Source organism: Symphalangus syndactylus, chromosome 17, assembly GCF_028878055.3.
Source record: "Symphalangus syndactylus isolate Jambi chromosome 17, NHGRI_mSymSyn1-v2.1_pri, whole genome shotgun sequence".
NCBI classification, from domain to species: domain Eukaryota; kingdom Metazoa; phylum Chordata; class Mammalia; order Primates; family Hylobatidae; genus Symphalangus; species Symphalangus syndactylus.
Genome location: NC_072439.2, coordinates 36,075,387 through 36,095,361, shown reverse-complemented (window position 1 = coordinate 36,095,361; position 19,975 = coordinate 36,075,387). Strand labels below are relative to the sequence as shown.

At 50.7% G+C, this 19,975-nt stretch overlaps 1 protein-coding gene across 8 annotated transcripts; it reads right to left on the bottom strand.

Annotated features, from left to right (window-relative positions):
- Positions 1-87: 87 nt before the first annotated feature.
- Positions 88-19,356, bottom strand: AAAS (aladin WD repeat nucleoporin). 8 transcript variants are annotated; one of them, XM_055248503.2, is made up of 16 exons: positions 19,119-19,356; positions 14,983-15,110; positions 9,219-9,274; positions 8,841-8,932; positions 8,600-8,646; positions 8,256-8,354; positions 7,803-7,946; positions 2,218-2,338; positions 1,774-1,898; positions 1,577-1,637; positions 1,341-1,431; positions 1,051-1,144; positions 898-965; positions 668-749; positions 464-548; positions 88-332 (listed from the first exon to the last, which is right to left on the bottom strand). In XM_055248503.2, exons 1-16 carry the CDS (start codon positions 19,203-19,205, stop codon positions 108-110), a joined length of 1,605 nt encoding a protein of 534 aa, XP_055104478.1. In that variant the 5' UTR covers positions 19,206-19,356; the 3' UTR covers positions 88-107. The 8 variants fall into 8 exon arrangements, with proteins under 8 accessions (XP_055104478.1, XP_055104476.1, XP_063477545.1 ...); XM_055248501.2 differs by lacking the exon at positions 19,119-19,356 and adding an exon at positions 15,775-16,091; XM_063621475.1 differs by lacking the exon at positions 19,119-19,356 and adding an exon at positions 15,903-16,057.
- Positions 19,357-19,975: the final 619 nt, after the last annotated feature.

Below are 19,975 nucleotides of genomic sequence, written 5' to 3'. Positions count from 1 at the left end.
TGACAGAACAGGGCCTTAACCCAAAGTCCATGCTTTCTTCCCATACTGTACCCCAATGCAACTCCCTGGAAAAGACAGACTGGTAACTGAGTAGAAAACTTTTATTATTAGAGGTGGGAATGTGGGGAGTGGGGCAGAACAGGTGGTGGCCCTGGGAGAGGGTCCCAAGGGGCAGAAGTTGGGCATGTCTCAGTAAAGAGGGGCAGGTCATGAATAGAGCCTCCACCCCCAGCGGGGGGTTCCTGGGCCCGGCCAAGCACTGGGCTGAAACGTGGAAACTGGGCATTGACAAAGTACAGCGGGATGTGGGCAATTCGGCCTGTGGACCAGCCCTGCAGAGAAGGGAAAGAAAAGGATCAGAGTCTGGGCCCAAAGAAGGGCCACCTGGCAGAGCCATACAGCAGCCAAGGCCCTCAGCTTCTCCATCCAACTCCTGGAAGCCCCAGCAGCCTGGCACACTCACCACACTGAGCAGGGCCCCTTTGTTGAAGGAAGGATGGAAAGTGATGAGCTGGGGCTGGGCTCCTGGCTCCCCCTGGATAACGCCACTAGAAGAAAAGGTGAGCAGGCAACCGGAGGCGAGAAGGGAGCTGAATGTAGTGGGATGTGGGTTTTGTGCAGGAAGGCTGGTGAGAAGTCCAGACCTAAGGGCCCACATGGCACTTACCAGGGAAGGAGCTCAAACACAGGGCTGTTTCGAGTGCGAAAAAGGAGGATGACTGGTTTACCATCCTGTACCCTTGGGTTTCCTGTAAGAAATGGATCCAGGGATAGGGGAGGAACTCTGAAGGCAGAGTCCCAGGACAGGGGCAGAGGAGAACTCCAGGCCAGGGCACAGCCTCACTAGATTAACTGGGAAGATGGCTGTGGGCTGAGCCCTTCATCCTTGCCTCTTACCTTTCATAAGCACAGCCAGACGTTCCCCACTGGGGTCCCAGACCATGGAGTGAGCCTCTCCCCCAAGCCTGTGGGTAAGGACAGGTTAGGAGAGTTTCAGTGTGGTCCCTTCCACCTGCTTTTCACTGCCACTCCCTCAACCACTCAGCTCACCTCTCCTCACCATCTGGTGTCTGTATTGTTGTCTCAGACAGATCTGCCACAATCGTTGCTGACTTTGCACCTCCAACGCGCCCCTTTCCCTCACCTGTGGACGGATAAGAGCAGAGAGGTTCTTGCAACAAACAGGCCTCTCACTGGTCCCCCGCCAGCTCACCAAAGGCATCAACACCTCGAAATCTCCTAAGCTTCTATATTTCCCTTTATCCCTCAGAGCTGCATCTTACCAAAGGTTGCTGCCTCCCTCTGACCACCCCAAATACTGAAGTGTTGCCCTAACTCACCACAACGTTCTGGAAAAGACAGGGAGTAAATCAGTGGCTCTCCCAATACAGTGAACAGCAGTCGGCTGCCATCTGGGCTCCAGCAGCCAGTCTGGGGTCAGGGAGCAAAAGGCAGGAGAAGGTATGTCTATAGTAGAATGCAGGAGGGAAAGTAGAGGTGGCTGGGCTTGGGAGCATCAGGGGCCCATTGGAATCATCTCCTCCCCAGTGTCTGTGAATCAAGAGTCCCCTCTTACCTGACAGCGCCCTGATAGAGTAGGCCACCTCTCACAAGTCCACATCTGGGCCTCCCAGACTCTGAGCCAGAGAAAAGCAAATTACAGCTCAGGACCTCTAAGTTCCAAAACTTGGACCTACCTCCCTTGACAGAGCTTCCAGGAGCTAAATGCCTTTCTCTAGGTCCTTGCCCTCCCTCCATCCTTCTCCCACTCACCGAAAGACAGCTGAAGGAGTGGTAGCCAGGATTTTGCTGCCATCTGGGGACCAGAGCAGGTTGGTCACCCCACCTCCTCGAAACCAGGGAAGGGGGACACAGGTCTCTGTTGAGACATCCCATACCTAGGAGAGTGGGGCAGGAGATAAGGGAAAACTCAAGCACCCTATCATCTCACAGTGGGCTGGCCTCTCTAATGTACAAAGAGCCAGAAACGAGAGGAAGCGGGAGAGGGACTGTGAAACATGAGGCACGGGTTCATGCTGACAATTACAGACAGCGGAATTTTAAACCTCATGAGTCTGATGGCAAAGCTCCTCTCTGGGTAAGTTTAAGACTGAATGGACCAAGGTCCCTCCTCCTGCCCCCAAGATGTTTCCACCACCGAGTGAGGAACACTTTTGCCAGGACTGAAATGCGCATGAGGGGCAGGGACCCACTCACCCGGATAGCAGCATCCACGGGTGAAGCTGAGAGCAGCCGCCCCCCACTGGGGGCCCAGGCCAAGCTGGTAACAGGTGTATGCCCAGGGTGAGACAGCACTTGGGCACATCCAGAAGAGGGTCTGGAGGGGAACACAGGATGTGGAGTCAGAAGACAACAAGAAGCCATCCCCAAAATTCTATTTCTTTGCCTCCTGCTAAAACCTCCTATTCTGATGGCCCACTCTGGGCTCAAATCTAGGTTGTGAAAAATGAGTAAGGATTGTGGAAGTTAAAAGAAAAAAACAGCGAAGGGGAAAAAAGACCAAGTCACCATGAGCAGGTCAACAGAGAAGAGGTAATCTGCAAGGTCTCAGGCCAGGGTGAAAGAGAGTGCTTTCACGAGATAGGCCATGAGAAGGCAAAACCTAACCAGTAACCTAGAAGGTATTGCCCTGGGGCAATATCAGGTCCCACCCCAGAACACAGCTGTCTGCCCACAGGCCATCCAGCCTGGCCATCCATCCATCCAGGATTAATAATCTATGACATTACTTCAAGGTTCCAACCTTTTCTCTCCAGAGTTATCTAACACTCCTCAGAACACATCCTGTGCTCCCAAACAGCCCTCCTGCCTTGCCTTATCAAAGTGCCTCCCAACTCTGCAGCTCCCGCATTTGCTGCTTATCATAAAGATGCTGCAGGCCGGGTGCGGTGGCTCACGCCTGTAATCTCAGCACTTTGGGAGGCCGAGGTGGGCGGATCACTGGGTCAAGAGATCGAGACCATTCTGGCCAACATGGTGAGACCCCATCTCTACTAAAAGTACAAAAAAATTAGCTGGGCGTGGTGGTGCTCGCCTGTAGTCCCAGCTACTTGGGAGGCTGAGGCAGGAGAATTGCTTGAACCCGGGAGGTGGAGGTTGCAGTGAACCGAGATCGTGCCACTGCACTCCAGCCTGGCGACAGAGCAAGACTCCGCCTCAAAAAAAAAAAAAAAGATGCTGCATGTGGCTCGGCCTCCATCACCAGCAGGGAACTACCTGAGGGCGCCTGCCATGTGTCTGCAGCTGTGTATTTCCAGAGCCATGTGCCTGGCCTGACAGATGAAGGCTACTACCTGAATTAATGCCACCTTCTCTTTCCACTTAACTATAACCACCTTCAGCTCCAGTGAAGGCTTAGTCACGGATGTACAATTTAATTCTCTTGAACTTTACGATAAATCACAGCTGCCTTTGCAGGTGGGTTCAGATTCATCTCATTCTTTTCAGTGGCTCCATTGTATACCACTCAAAAGATGAACTATAATTTATTCAGTCATGCCTCTGCAAATGGACATTTGACTTGTAATTTTTTATTATACATAATGCTGTAAAAAATATTTCCTGGGCCAGGCATGGTGGTTCACACTCCAGGCTGGAGTACAGTGACAGTCATAGCACACTGCAGCCTCAAACTCCTGAGGCTCCTGCCTCAGCCTCTAAAGTAGCTAGGACTACAGGCGTACACCCCACGCCCAGCTAGCTTTTTTATTTTTATTTTTTGTATAGACAGCATCTATGTTGACCAAGCTAGTCTCAAACTCCTAGGCTCAAGCGATCCATCTGCCTCAGCCTCCCAAAGTGCTGGAATTACACGCATGAGCCATCACGCCTGGCCTTGTTTTTTGTTCATTTATTTAAAAAAATATTTTTAAATCGAGTTTTGCTCGTCACCCAGGCTAGAGTACAATGGCATTATCTCAGCTCACTGAAACTTCCACCTCCTGGGTTCAAGCGAATTCTCCTGCCTCAGCCTCCTGAGTAGCTGGGATTATAGGCACGCGCCACCACACCCAGATAATTTTTGCATTTTTAGTAGAAACAAAAACAAAAAACCAACGACCTTCCAGGCACGGTGTACACACCTGTAGTCCCAGCTACTTGGCAAGGGGCTCACTTGAGCCCAGGTGTTCAAGGCTGTAGTGTGCGATGACTGAGTCTGTGAATAGCCACTGTATTCCGGCCTAGGCAACATAACGAAACTCCATCTCTAAAAAAAAACAAAAAACAGGCCAGGTGCAGTGGCTCATGCCTGTAATCCCAGCACTTTGGGAGGCCGAGGCAGGCGGATCACCTGAAGTCAAGACTTTGAGACCAGCCTGGACAGTATGGTGAAACCCCCGTCTCTACTAAAAATAAAAAATTAGCCGGTGTGGTGGCACGCACCTGTAGTCCCAGCTACTTGGGAGGCTGGGGCAGGAGAATCACTTGAACCCAGGAGGCAGAGGTTGTTGCAGTGAGCTGAGATAGCACCACTGCACTCCAGCCTGGGCGACAGAGTGAGATTCCATCCCCCCAAAAAAAAATCTGTGATCACGTATTTTTTTCTTATAGTACCTATTGTCAAGGTTTAGGTATCAGGGTTACATTAGCTTTATAAAAATAAATCAGGGAGATCCTGCAACAAAAAGAGGGAGGACAGGCCAGGTGTGGTGGCTCACGCCCATAATCCCAGCACTCTGGGATGCTGAGGTGGGCGGATCAGGAGGTCAAGAGGAGAATCGCTTGAACCCGGGAGGCAGAGGTTGCAGTGAGCCGAGACTGTGCCATTGCACTCCATCCAGCCTGGGCAACAAGAGTGAAACTCCATCTCAAAAAAAAAAACAAAAAAAACGCATTATTTTCTTCTACAATCCACTTTGGTAACTTATATTTTGCTAGAAAATCAAACATTTCCACAGGCCACGGTGGCTCACTTCTATAATCTCAGCACTTTGGGAAGCCAAGGCAGGCGGATCACAAGGTCAGGAGTTCAAGACCAGCCTGGCCAATATGGTGAAACCCTATCTCTACTAAAAATACAAAAATTAGCTAGCGCATGCCTGTAGTCCCAGCTACTCGGGAAGCTGAGGCAGAAGAATCACTTGAACCCGGGAGGCTGAGGTTGCAGTGAGTAGAGACCATGCCACTGCACTCCACCCTGGGCAACAAGAGTGAAACTCCTTCTCAAAAAAAAAAAAAGAAATCAAACATTTCCTTCAGATTTTCAAATCTGTTGGCCTAAACATGTCCACAATATTCTTTTATAATTCTTCTATTTTCTACCGTATCTTTCCACTTCTAAAAATAGTATACTTTGGTTTTCTTTTTTTTTTTTTGAGACAGTCTTGCTGTCACCCAGGCTGGAGTGCAGTGGCGCGATCTCGACTCACTGCAGGCTCCGCCCCCCAGGGGTTCACGCCATTCTCCTGCCTCAGCCTCCCGAGCAGCTGGGACCACAGGCACCCGCCACCTCACCCGGCTAATTTTTTGTATTTTTAGTAGAGACGGGGTTTCACTGTGTTAGCCAGGATGGTCTCGATCTCCTGACCTCGCGATCCACCCGCCTCGGCCTCCCAAAGTGCTGGGATTACAGGCGTGAGCCACCGCGCCCGGCCTATACTTTGATTTTCTTTTTCTCCTTAATTAGACTGACCAAAAGGTTTACTTCTTTATTCATATATCTATGTGCATACACGTATATATATAACATATATATACCTGTGTGTGTGTGTGTATATATACATATATATGTTTTGTTTTTTTTTTTTTTTTTTTGAGACAGAGTCTTGCTTTGTTGCCAGGCTGGAGTACAGTGGCGTGATCTCAGCTCACTGCAACCTCCGCCTCCTGGGTTCAAGTGACTCTCCTGCCTCAGCCTGCCGAGTAGCTGGGACTACAGGCGAGCGCCACCACACCCGGCTGATTTTTTGTATTTTTAGTAGAGACGGGGTTTCACCGTGTTAGCCAGGATGGTCTCGATCTCCTGACCTCATGATCCACCTGCCTCAGCCTCCCGAAGTGCTGGGATTACAGGCGTGAGCCACCTTGCCCGGACTTTTTTTTTTTTTTTTTTTTGAGACAGGGTCTCACTCTGTCGCCCAGACCAGAGTGCAGCTGTAGTGGCGTGATGTCAACTCACTGCAACCTCTGCTTCCCGGGTTCAAGTGATTCTTGTGTCTCAGCCTCCCAAGGAGCTGGGATCACAGGCATGCACCACCACATCCAGCTAATTTTTTTGTATTTTTAGTAGAGATGGGGCCACGTTGGCCAGGCTGGTTTCGAACTCCTGGCCTCAAGAAATCCACCCACCTTGGTCTCCCAAAGTGCTGGGATTACAGGCATGAGCCACTGCACCTGGCCTAATTTTTGTATTTTTTTTTTTTTTTTTTTTTTTGAGACGGAGTCTCGCTCTGTTGCCCAGGCTGGAGTGCAGTGGCGCAATCTCGGCTCACTGCAAGCTCCGCCTCCCGGGTTCACGCCATTCTCCTGCCTCAGCCTCTCCGAGTAGCTGGGACTACAGGCGCCCGCCACCGCGCCCGGCTAATTTTTTGTATTTTTAGTAGAGACGGGGTTTCACCGTGGTCTCGATCTCCTGACCTCGTGATCCGCCCGCCTCGGCCTCCCAAAGTGCTGGGATTACAAGCGTGAGCCACCGCGCCCGGCCTAATTTTTGTATTTTTAGCAGAGACGGGTTTTACCATGTCGGCCAGACTGGTCTCAAACTCCTGACCTCAGCTGATCCTCACGCCTTAGCCTCCCAAAATGTTGGGAATACAGGTGTGAGCCACTGTCCCCAGCCTTTATTCATAATTTTTTTTTTTTTGAGACAGAGTCTCACTCTGTTGCCCAGGCTGGAGTACAATGGCATGATCTCGGCTCACTGCAACCTCCGCCTCTCAGATTCAAGCGATTCTCCTGCCTCAGCTTCCCGAGTAGCTGGGACTACAGGTGTGTACCACCACGCTCAGCTAATTTTCATATTTTTAGTAGAGACAAGGTTTCGCCATGTTGGCCAGGCTGGTCTCGAACTCCTGACCTCAGGTGATCCACCCGCCTCCACATCCCAAAGTGTTGGAATTACAGGCGTGAGCCACCGCGCCCAGCTTATTCATAATTTAAAGAACCAGGCCGGGCGCGGTGGCTCTGGCCTGTAATCCCAGCACTTTGGGAGGCCGAGGCGGGCGGATCACGAGGTCAGGAGATCGAGACCATCCTGGCTAACACAGTGAAACCCCGTCTCTACTAAAAATACAAAAAATTAGCCGGGTGAGATGGTGGGCGCCTGTAGTCCCAGCTACTCGGGAGGCTGAGGCAGGAGAATGGCGTGAACCCCGGGGGGCGGAGCCTGCAGTGAGCCGAGATCACACCACTGCACTCCAGCCTGAGCGACAGCAAGACTCTGTCTCAAAAAGAAAATAATAATAATAATAATAATTTAAAGAACGAGTTTCTGGTTTTATTTTTAGTTAGTTCTCACAGGCATTTTTTCTAATTTCATTAGTTTCTGATCTTATCAGTACTAATTTTCTTCACACTTCCTTTAAGTCTCCTGATAGTCCTCTGAAAGACAGTCTTTCCACCCCGTAACCCATAGACACATTGTCCCCATAATCCAAAAAGCCCCTAGTTCTCTTTCTCCAGATTATTCTCAGCAACCCACCTTGATCTTACATCTGCTTTTCCCATAGCCCTGGGAAGTGCTGTGAGGACAAAGAACTTCTCCTTTCAGACCTCCTCACCACCCACCATGCTTAGCATTGCACAACTCTCAGGCCAAGGTAAGACAGGCTACTAGGACTCACCGGGTAGACAAGGAGGTAGGGTCCAGGGTCCAGATGAGAATGCAGCTCTGGCAGGCCACAGCCAAGACAGAGGCACTAAGGGGCTTCCAGGCCAGAGCCGCCACATTTCGCTGCAGCCGGTGCTTCAGGGAGGGGACTATGGTGCTAGGGTGAAGGGGCAGGAAACTGAGTCAAGGCAGGAACACTAAGGCTCCAGGGACCAGAGTGCAGTTAAAGAGGGAAAGCCACAGAGAAGAAGGATGATCCATCCAGGGGCCAGGGGCACTATAGGACAGGAGGGGATAAAGGTTAGGTTTAGAAAAAGCACACATCCAGTTATGGAGCTTCTCTGACCCCAGTTCTGGACGGAGCCCTATGAATCAGGTTCAAGAACTACAGGACTCCCCGGAACCAAGGCTGGCAAGGGAAGGTGATATTGACAAGTCAGAGCCCACCTGGTGTCCCCACACACACCTGCTGGCATTATATACACGGACTGAGTCATCTAGCAGGGCCACTGCAAACTTGTTGGTGTGGGGGTGCCATGCAAAGACACGCAAGCAGCAGCTGGACCTAAGGAAGGGGTTAACATAAAGAGTTCCTGCACCTATCCCTACCCAGGCCCAGAAGCTCACATTCATTTCCAGTAAGGACATGGTTTTTTTTCTACTTTTTCTTGTATTCTTTTTTGGGGGAACAGGAGGAATGAGAATATGGTGAGCAATCAGAAAAGGAGTAGGAGTCTTTGCCTTCTCCCCAAAGGAAGTTTCGAGGTTCAGGACTTCCTTCCCACAAAGCTCCAGGGCTTGTGCACTCACCAATTTGTGACTTGGGCAAATTCAGCAATCAGATCTTCGCTCCTGAGCTGTAAGAACAAAGTAGACACAGGACACACTGGGGCAAAAGGAGCCCATCTCCTCAATATTCCTACAGGGGAGGTGGACCACTCCTACCCTCTGAAGTCATCACACCCAACCCTGACCTGCAAGGATAGGAATGGGGGCAGAGTAGGATGGGGACACAGCAAATGCAGAGGGCTGGGGAGGAAGCCAAACTTACAGACAGATGGGGGAACAGGGACCCATGGAGGGAAGAGGCCCATCGACAGAGTGCCAGGGCCCAGCCGGATGCCGTCTTCACCCACTCAAACACTGTAGGGTTGAGGAAGCAGCTCTGATTAAACCATTCACAGGCCTCTTACCAGGTACCCTCTAGGTGAAAGACAAGGAAGGACAGGCACTCCCCAGGTCCTTCTGCCCAGTAAGTGCTCTCAACACCTCACTCTGGACACCCACTCTGGGTTATTTGGGTAGGGAGAGGAGAGGACAGGAAAAATAGGGCTAAAAGAGGCTGAGCCAACAGGTGTTGGGGTGAGTTCAAGAATATGGAGGGGAGATAACCACAAAACTAAGGAAGCCTGGAGGGAAAAATACTTACCCTCTTCTTCTGAGTTTGCAATTTCATTTAGCACCCCAAAAAGGCCCATATCACGCCTGATAAGGGAGGAAAATGTAGGTCAGGTTACTCTGATCCCCTCTGTCCCTCTCTACCAGTTTCATTCATTCATTCAATATACATGCATTAAAAATATGGGCACTCACATTTAATGAGTGCCAACTATGTACCAGGCACTCTACATGCTGTCCTTTCATTTACATATCTCACAAATCTGAACGAGATTCTACCCATTTACGGATGAGACAACCAAGGCTCAGAGGACTTTTGGGGCTTTGTGAGCAGGTTAAGGAATTGGGACTTGCTCTAAGACAGTGAATGGAAAGCCATGGAAGGGTTCTAAGGAGAAGAATAAACAGATCACACAGCAGCATTTTAGAAAGTGCAGTCTGGCTGCAAATTAGAGAGTGGTAAGAATAGAAAAGGCCAGGCTGGCCGCGGTGGCTCACACCTATAATCCCAGCACTTTGGGAGGCTGAGGTGGGCGGATCATGAGGTCAGGAGATTGAGACCATCCTGGCCAACATGGGGAAACCCCGTCTCTACTAAAAATGCGAAAATTAGCCGGGCATGGTGGTGCGTACCTGTAGTCCCAGCTACTCCGGAGGCTGAGGCAGGGCAGGAGAACCACTTGAACCCAGGAGGCAGAGGCTGCAGTAAGCCGAGATCATGCCACTGCACTCCAGCCTGGGCGACACAGTGAGACTCTGCCTCAAAAAAGAAGAAGAAAAAAAAAAAGAATAGAAAAGGCCAGGCGCGGTGGCTCACACCCGTAATCACAGCACTTTGAGAGGCCGAGGTGGGCGGAACACGAGGTCAGGAGATTGAGACCATCCTGGCCAACATGGTGAAACATGTTGAAAAATATGAAAATTAGCCGGGCGTGGTGGTCCATGCCTATAATCCCAGCTACTCGGTAGGCTGAGGCAGGAGAATCGCCTGAACCAGGGAGGCGGGGGTTGCAGTGAGCCGACATCACGCCACCACACTCCAGCCTGGGCAACAGAGCAAGACTCCATCTCAGAAGAAAAAAAAAAAAAAGAGAAAAAATAGAAAAAGTCCAGGTGCAGTGGCTCAACCCTAGCACTTTGGGAGGCCAAGGCAGGTGGATCGCCTGAGCTCAAGAGCTTGAGACCAGCCTAGGCAACATAGAGAAATGCTGTCTCTACAAAAAAAATACAAAACTTAGGCAGGTGTGGTGGCACATGCCTGTAGTCCCAGCTACTTGGGAGGCTGAGGAGGGAGCATCATTTGAGCCCTGGGGGCTGATGATGCAGTGAGCCGTGTTCCATGTTTGCGCCACTGCACTCCACGCTGGGCAACAGGCCAAGATGCTGTCTCAAAAAAAAAAAGAATAGAGAAAAATAAATCAGTTAAGAATCTACTTCAGGGCCGGGCGCGGTGGCTCACACCTGTAATCCCAGCACGCGGGGAGGCCAAGGCAGGTGGATCACGAGGTCAGGAGTTTGAGACTAGCCTGGCCAAGATGGTGAAACCCCATCTCTATTAAAAATACAAAAATTGGCCAGGTGCGGTGGCTCACACCTGTAATCCCAGCACTTTGGGAGGCTGAGGCGGGCGGATCACAAGGTCAAGAGATCGAGACCATCCTGGCTAACACGGTGAAACCCCGTCTCTACTAAAAATACAAAAAATTAGCCAGGCTTAGGCCGGGCGTGGTGGCTTATGCTTGTAATCCCAGCACTTTGGAAGGCCGAGGCAGGCGGATCACGAGGTTAGGAGATCGAGACCATGGTGAAAATCTACTAAAAATACAAAAAAAATTAGCTGGGCGTGGCGGCGGGCGCCTGTAGTCCCAGCTACTCGGAGAGGCTGAGGCAGGAGAATGGCGTGAACCCGGGAGGCGGAGCTTGCAGTGAGCCGAGATTGCGCCACTGCACTCCAGCCTGGACAACAGAGCGAGACTCCGTCTCAAAAAAAAAAAAAATACGTAACAAAAAATTAGCCAGGCTTGGTGGTGGGCGCCTGTAGTCCCAGCTACTCAGGAGGCTGAGGCAGGAGAATGGAGTGAACCTGGGAGGCGGAGCTTGCAGTGAGCCGAGATTGCGCCACTGCACTCCAGCCTGGGCAACAGAGCGAGACTCCGTCTCAAAAAGAAACCAAAAAAATAAGCCGGGCGCGGTGGCTCACGCTTGTAATCCCAGCACTTTGGGAGGCCGAGGCGGGCGGATCACGAGGTCAGGAGATCGAGACCACGGTGAAACCCCGTCTCTACTAAAAATACAAAAAAATTAGCCGGGCATGGTGGCGGGCGCCTGTAGTCCCAGCTACTCGGAGAGGCTGAGGCAGGAGAATGGCGTGAACCCGGGAGGCGGAGCTTGCAGTGAGCCGAGATAGCGCCACTGCACTCCAGAGCGATACTCCGTCTCAAAAAAAAAAAAAAAAAAAAAGAAAAGAAACCAAAAAAATAAAACAAAACAAAAATTAACCGGGCGTGGTGGTGTGCACCTGTAGTCCCAGCTACTCAGAGGCTGACGCAGAAGAATTGTTTGAACCTAGGAGACAGAGGTTGCAGTGAGCTGAGATCACGCCACTGCACTCCAGCCTGGGCGACAGAGTGAGACTCAGTCTCAAAAAAAAAAAAAAAGAATCTACTTCAGGAAGCTAGGAAAAAAGTGAAAGTGGCCTGAACTGGTGGGGATGAAGAAAAAGAGACAGATTTGAGAGATTTAGGAATTAGCATAAACAAGATATGAAGACTAATCAGACATTAGTGAAGGAAAGAGCAATACAACAGAAACACCTAGGTAATAATTACATCAGCTAATACGCTTACAATGTGCCAGCTCTGGACTAGGTGCCTCACATTAACTAATCAAGCCATTATGACAATCCTACAAGATAGGTATTGTTATAACTGCATTTATTTTTATTTTATTGAGACAGGGTCTTGCTCTTTGACCCAGGCTGGAGTGCAGTATCACCATCACAGCTCGCTGCAGCCTCAATCTCCTGAGCTCAGGTATTCCTGCCTCAGCCTCCCGAGAGCTGAGACTACGTGCGCACACCATCATGCCCAGCTAATTTTTAAATTTTTTGTAGAGATGGGGTTTCAGAGTGTGTGTGTGTGTGTGTGTGTGTGTGTGTGTGTGTGTTTTAAGACGGAGTCTCACTCTGTCACCCAGGCTGGAGTGCAGTGGTGTGAACTCGGCTCACTGCAACCTCTACCTCCTGGGTGCAAGCAATTCTTGTACCTCAGCCTCCTAAGTAATTAGGATTACACACGGAGTTTCACCACATTGGCCAGGCTGGTCTCAAACTCCTGACCTCAGGTGATACACCCGCCTCGGCCTCCCAAAGTGCTGGGATTACAGGCATGAGCTTCCGTGCCCAGACTATCACTGCATTTTTTTTTTTTTTTTTTTTTTTTTTTTTTTTTTGAGACAGAGTCTTGCTCTTTCACCCAGGCTGGAGTGCAGTGGCGCGATCTCGGCTCACTGCAGGCTCCGCCCCCCGGGGTTCACGCCATTCTCCTGCCTCAGCCTCCCACGTAGCTGGGACTACAGGCGCCTGCCACCTCGCCCGGCTAATTTTTTGTATTTTTAGTAGAGACGGGGTTTCACCGTGTTAGCCAGGATGGTCTCGATCTCCTGACCTCGTGATCCGCCCGCCTCGGCCTCCCAAAGTGCTGGGATTACAGGCGTGAGCCACCGCGCCCGGCCCACTGCATTTTTACATGAGAGAACAAAGGTGTGAAGAGGTTAATTAATATGAACAAGGTAATCTAAGTAGAAAGTAGCAGTCAGGATTCAACCATCTATCTACCCCAGAACCTATACTCAAACCACTTTTTCCTGAATGAGTAATTTGATCATTCCGTAAAGTGAACCATCCAGAGGAGCAGATTTGGAGAGAGAAATAAAGAGACTGGATTTGAGCATGCTGAATATATGAAGTCTGTGAAATATTCAAGCAGGATAATTTGGCAAACACGTGAACACCAGGTCTGGTGCATCAACTGGAAATCTAGCACCAAAAACACCAACATTTAAGGGACATCAGGAAGAGGAGCCACCAAAAAGCCTGAGAAGCAGCAGCCGCAGAAGTAGGAGACAAGAAGGAGCCTGGGAACGAATGGCTTTTCAACAAATTGATATTCAACTTCACACACACAGGCATGCCCATTAAACTGTACTGAAGTACCAAAGATCAAAGCTTGACAGCACATGTGTTGGAAAACAGGCACTCCCATACACTGCTGGTGGGACCATATACATGTACAATTTTGACAGAGGACTATTTGGAACAGCTCACAAAATTACAGATGAACATACCCTCTGAGCCAGCAACTTAATTTCTAGGAATTTATCCTACAAATGGTAATGATATTAATAAAAATAGTAACCCTTTTTTTTTTGAGACAAGGTCTCACTCAGTGTCACTGCACTGGCACAATCTTGGCTCACTGCAACCTCCACCTCCCAGGCTCAAGCGATCCTCCTATACATAAGCCTCCCGAGTAGCTGGGACTAAAGGTGCATACCACCATACCCAGCTAGTTTTTGTACTTTTCTTGTAGAGAAAAGAACATGGTTTCACCATGTTCCCCAGGCTAGTCTCGAACTACTAAGCTCAAGCAATCTGCCGGCCTCAGCCTACCAAAGCGCTGGGATTATAGGCGTGAGTCACTGTGCCTGGCATAAATAACCCTTAAAGGAATTAATATGTGCCATTAATAGGTCTAGGTGCAGTAGCTGTAATCTCAGCACTTTGGGAGGCCAAGGCAGGCAGATTACCTGAGGTCAGCAGTCCAGACCAGCCTGGCCAACATGGTGAAATCCCATCTCTACTAAAATACAAAAAGTTAGCTGGGCGTGGTGGCACATCCCTATAGTCCCAGCTACTCGGGAGGCTGAGGCAGGGGAACTGATTGAACCCAAGAGGCGGAGGCTGCAGTGAGCCGAGATCGCACCTCTACACTCCAGCCTGGCAACACAGCAAGACTCAGTCTCAAAAAAATAAATAAATAAATAAATAAAATGAGCCGGGCACGGTGGCTCACGCCTGTAATCCCAGCACTTTGGGAGGCTGAGGTGGGCACATCATCTGAGGTCGCAAGTTCAAGACCAGCCTGACCAACATGGGGAAACCCTGTCTCTACTAAAAATACAAAATTAGCTGGGCTTGGTGGCGCATGCCTGTAATCCTAGCTACTCGGGAGACTAAGGCAGGAGAATCGCTTGAACCTGGGAAGTGGAAGTTGCAGTGAGCTGAGATCGTGCCACTGCACTCCAGCCTGGGCAACAAGCGTGAAACTCCATCTCAAAAAAAAAAAAAAAGAAAAGAAAATGAAACCAGGTAGTGTAGCTCCACTCCTACAAGTGCAAAGTGGAAGACCTATGTAGGAGATTATTCAGTGCAACCTTATATCTGATCTTGCTGAGCTTTAGGTAAAAGCTCAGAAGTGCTAATGACATGAGGTGGGGGCAGGGAGCAGGTTCACCTAATCAAGCCAGAAAGCAAGGCAAGTTATTAGAGATGAAATGGAAGTATTTTTTCCATAGTGTTCCTGGGAAGGGCAAGGAAGCCTCCTGCCTCAACCTGACATTTATTGAGCATTTGAGTTCTACAATAAGGACTAAAAATTTCGTATGATTTAGGATATACAGCTCTCATGGAGACAGCCTGAATAAGTCTTTTGAAGAACACCCCAAGGTAAAGGGGTGGTGACTCATTTTCCAGGATCTGCAGACTATGACCCAGGAAACCCTTTGCCATGCCTCACCAAATGTTGATGCATCTCTTCCACACTTGCTCCCGGTGATGGATGAAGGCAGTTCTTGTGCCATGGTCCAGCCTTCCAGGGGTCTTTAAGGGATCCTTGGTCAGGTGTAGGACAGGAAGATTGATCCACTATAGCACAAAAGTGAGGGGTGTGACGGTGAGTCAGTCTCTTCCCAAATCTTTAACTCCTTGCCATCTCCGACCCACCGCTGGGCTAAGTATAAGAGATTCCAGAGGTCTGTTTCCCATTTCTACAAAGCTAACACTTGTGAGAATGGGAAACAAGTCTTAGCTCCCGTATCTAAGATACGGGAATAATATTTTAGCGCAAGTAGAATAGTATTTCATAGGGTTGCTGTGATTATGAAACCATATAACATTTTTAGAAAACACCTGACTCAGCCGCTTACATAGCAAACGCTCAATAAATGTCAGTTTCCCTTCCTTGTCCTTCCCAGGAACACCACGGAAAAAAGTTCCAGGTTGTATCTTTCTGATCCTTCCCAGATACTGTCCCCAACTTTTAGATAGTTCTCCCGCATCCTCACACTCCCTAGATTCTCCCTCATTCTCTCCATTCCCTCTAGGCCTCCTCCACAGCTCCTTAACCCCCCGTTAGACTCCAATCCCAGTCCTAAAACAGATTCCAGCCCTTCTATTCTCCTGCCGGGGCCAAGCTATTTCCAGTCCGCCAGACTCTGCGACCCTGCCCCTGTCACACTGCCTCCCTTCCCCAGTTGTTCCCGACTCCGCCCCCACGTCTGTAGGTCCCCTCCCTCCTCGCCCTGGCCACCTGGCCCCGGAAGTCGGGGGGCGGGCTCTCATAGCTACTGCCCGTCACCAGCTCGTTATTGTGCTCGTATAGCGTGACTTGACCCCGCGGCGGTGGAGGAGGGAACAACCCCAGGGAGCACATCTTGCCGGTGCGCAGGACGTCTGCAGTCCGCAAATCTCCTGGCCGGAACGGCACAGACCGCACTCCCGCAACTCGGTTCCCGGGCTAGATTTGTATGCGGACGGGTAGCCGCAAGGGACAAACGGCGAGGCGGCACTCAACGGAAGTGAAGAAAAGACTAATGCGAAAGAAGGACGAGTACGCGGTCCCGGGACAGACCTCCAAAGCTTCTTCCTGCGCCCCCTGGCGGCCGGAGGGGGAGCAGCGCGGACACGTCCCGGGGCCAACCGTTGGTTACCAGGCTGGAGTGGGGTTTTTTTCTGTTGTTTTCCATGAGACTACTGTTTTTCCCAGCTCCGAATTCCCGAACACCTTCTCCCACTCACTATCTTAGCGCTTAGAAAGCCCGAAATAAGCCACATTCAGGGAAGTACCAAATTAACCCTCCCAGGCCTGTGGATCACCCAGAGGAAAATACAGGCTATGTCACAGGCAGCTGGCTGGAAAGCTGAGGGAAAAGCCTCAGAGAGGAGGAACAGTGCTGCACCCACAAGGTTAGGAGTCCTGGAAAGGGAGGTGGGGACGGTTGGAAAACTAACATTTCCTGCCAGGCGCGGTGGCTCACGCCTGTAATCCCAGCACTTTGGGAGGCCGAGGTGGGTGGATCATCTGAAGGTCAGGAGTTTGCAGACCAGCCTGGCCAACATGCTGAAAACCCCATCTATACTAAAAATACAGAAATTACTCGGGCGTGGTGGCGGGCACCTGTAATCCTAGCTAATCGGGAGGCTGAGGCAGGAGAATCTCTTGAACCCCGGAGGGGGAGATTGCAGTGAGCCGAGATCGCACCATTGCACTCCAGCCTGGGTAACAAGAGGGAAACTTCGTTTCAAAAAAAAAAAAGGAAAACTTTATTTTATTTTTTTTTTTGAAAGACAGGGTTTCACTCTATTGCCCAGGATGAAGGCAGTAGCGCTATCTCAGCTCACTGCAACCTCTGCCTCCCCGGTTCAAGCGATTATCCTGCCTCAATCTCTGGAGTAGCTGGGATTACAGGCATGCGCCACCACGCCCAGCTAATTTTGTATTTTTAGTAGAGATGAGGTTTTACCATGTTGGCCAGGCTGGTCTCAAACTCCTGACCTCAAGTGATCTGCCCGCTTTGGCCTCCCAAAGTGCTGGGATTACAGGCCTGAGCCACCTTGCCGGGCTGCAAAACTATCCTGAGCACTTATTACAATAAGTGCTTTTATAATCTTACAGCCCCATAAGGTGGGTGCTGTTCTGTCACCACGAGGAAAGTGAGTCACAGAGAAATTGAACCTAGATACACCCAAACCAGTTATTCTCACTTAAGAATAAAAGTGAGGCTGGGTGTGGTAGCTCACACCTGTAATCCCAGCACTTTGGGAGGCCGAGGCTGATCTTGAGCCCAGGAGTGCAAGACCAGCTTGGGCAACATAGCAAGACCCTGTATCTACAAAAAATTCAAAAGTTAGCCAGCGTGGTGGTGGCAAGCATCTTTAGTCCAGCTACTCAGAAGGCTGAGGTGGGAGAATCGAGACTACAATGATCCAAGATAGCACCACTGCACTCCAGCCTGGGTCAAAGAGCGAGACCCTGTCAAGCAAGCAAGAGAGAAAGAAAGGGAGAGAGAAAGAGCCTGGCGCGGTGGCTCATGCCTATAGTCCCAGCACTTTGGGAAGCTGAGGTGGGCTGATACCTGAGGTCAGGATTTCGAGACCAGCCTGACCAACATGGAGAAACCCCATCTCTACTAAAAATACAAAACTAGCCGGGCATCGTGGTGCAAGCCTGTAATCCCAGCTACTCGGGAGGCTGAGGCAGGAGAATCCCTTGAACCTGGAAGACGGAGGTTTCAGTGAGCAGAGATCGCGCCACTGCACTCCAACCTGGGCAACAAGAGCGAAACTCCGTCTCAAAAAAAAAAAACAAACAAAAAAAAAAACGGGAGGGAAGGGAGAGGGAGAAAGAAAGGAAAGAAAGAGAATGGGGGCCCCTCTTACAGACTTTGGAAAAAACATTGAATTCTTTGAGTCTCACTTTTCTCATTTGCAGTGTCCTAATTATTTCATATGGTTATTTTCCATACAAAATAATAAAGTGAAGCTATTTAATAAATTTTAAAGTGCTAAACAAATGTCAGAGGTTAATAGCTATAACCGTGCCATCAACTAGGTGACCTTGGTCATAGTTCATTAACAAATGTTAAGTGATTTGAAGATGTAGAAGGCAGTCCCCACTCCCAAGAGCAACCAGTCTCATTGAATAATCTAGGGGGCATTTAGTTCTATTCTGGATTCCATGTCTGCCCTTCTTTTTCACCTGAAAAATTCCCCCCGAGAGAGTTATTACCAGGTCAGAAAACAAAGGGCTCCAGAGTCTCCTGAAAATGCACTTCACCTGAGAAGGCAAGTGGATCTCTAATCTCGTACTTCTCAACTGTTAAGGGACATAGGAATCACCTGAGCATCTCCTAGGGTGGTGCTCAGAGGCTATAGTTCCAAAAAATTCCCAGCTGATACTGCACAGGCCACATTTTAAGTAGCAAGGCTCTAACCTAGTGGTCCCCAACGTTTTTGGCACCAGGTTTAGTGGAAGACAGTTTTTCCACGGGGAGCGGGGGAGGGAATGGTTTTGGGATGAAACTGTTACACCTGAGATCATCAGGTATTAGTTGGATTCTCATAAAAAGCGGGCAACCTAGGTCCTTCACGTGCGCAGTTCACAACAGGGTTCGCGCTACTGTGAGAATCTAATGCCGCTGATCTGACAGGAGGCGGAGCTCAGCTTGCTCAGCTCGCCTCCTGGTGTGCGGTTCCTTTACAGGCCACCTACACTACGGGCCGTGGCGGGACCCCTGCTCTAACCTTTTCCCATAGCCCCATTTAATTTCCTATATGAGTTCACCGTCACCTGGGAAGTGACAGAAAGCTTGAAGAGCATAAGGTATACACTGGGGATGGTTTGGGGAACCTGGCTGGGAAAGCTCTCCCTGAGGACGGGAAGTGGCCAGGTTTGAGGGAGAGAGAGTCGGTGACTGACAGATTAGTGGAGAGCACTGAGGACCCACGATAGTTTCCGTTTGTACCTCAGTCGTAACACCATCCAAACCCAGATACCCCTAGGAAAAATCACTCTGGCCTGCAACTTGCATCCTTAGATGAAACCTCGATTTTCACCAACAGGTTATAATGATCGGTTAGGTGCCTGCATCTTACCCTGTAAGGTGAACTGGAGAGAAGAACAGTGCTGTTCCGCCCGCTGCCCCCGCACTGGCCTGGCACAAGTACTGTCCCCTCCCCCATACTGCTTACTTAACGTTTGTGGAACGCTTTTCACCATTTGCGGGTTCTAGAAAGGCCCAAGTCCAGGCCCAGCGCGTTCACCCAGTAACTTCACCAGGGGGCGCGGCTGGCCCGGCGACGCAGCGACCGTGACCCACCGCCCTATGGGCTCCGAGCGCTTAGCGGGCGGTCTCCGCCGGCCCCTCCCTACGACCTGGGCGGGAACCGAGATAGCGCGCAGGCCGCTTCTAAAAGGGGCCCCCTACTTTGGGAGTCGTCGCCGGAGTCTGGGTGCCTGGAGCTCCGCCCGCTACCCCTTCCCGGGCCCGCTGGAGCCCAGCGTCCCGACCCGGGGCCGGTAACCAGGCGCACATGGCCCGCCCGGCCCTGTTTGTCCTGGCAGCGCGCCGCCGCTATTTGAAGCGGTTTTTATCTCCCAGAAACCAGCAAAACCCCAAGCGGAGTCTAGGGAAGATGAAAGGGGCCGAGGAGTTGGGGAGGGGAGGACCGCGAGGCTGCGGCGGGCGGGAGCTGGCACCGGACAGGCGGAGACCGGGAGGCGAGAGGGCCAGACTCTGGGGGGTCCGGAGGAGCCCGCCTGGCGGGGTTGGGGCGGGATCCCAGGGGTCCACTTCAGGCCGCCGCCTCGCTCAGACCAGCTCCAAGGCGCCCCCCGCCCTTCCTCCGCCCCAGCCCCCTCTCCCGGGTCTCTTCCGTCACAGCCCCCAGCCCACTAAAGAAGTCTTCGGAACTCGGATTTCTTCAAAGCGCCTTTGAAGCCGCGCGCCCAG

Bases quoted from the DNA above. Each gene is read 5' to 3' on its own strand.
- AAAS (XM_055248501.2), bottom strand. From the start codon at position 15,897: ATGTGCTCCCTGGGGTTGTTCCCTCCTCCACCGCCGCGGGGTCAAGTC. The intron at 15,111-15,774 runs GTGGCCAGGGCG...TTTGTGCTATAG, and splicing joins CCCCCGACTTCCGGGGCCAG to TGGATCAATCTTCCTGTCCT. The intron at 1,145-1,340 runs GTGAGTTAGGGC...ATCCGTCCACAG, and splicing joins GTCTTTTCCAGAACGTTGTG to GTGAGGGAAAGGGGCGCGTT.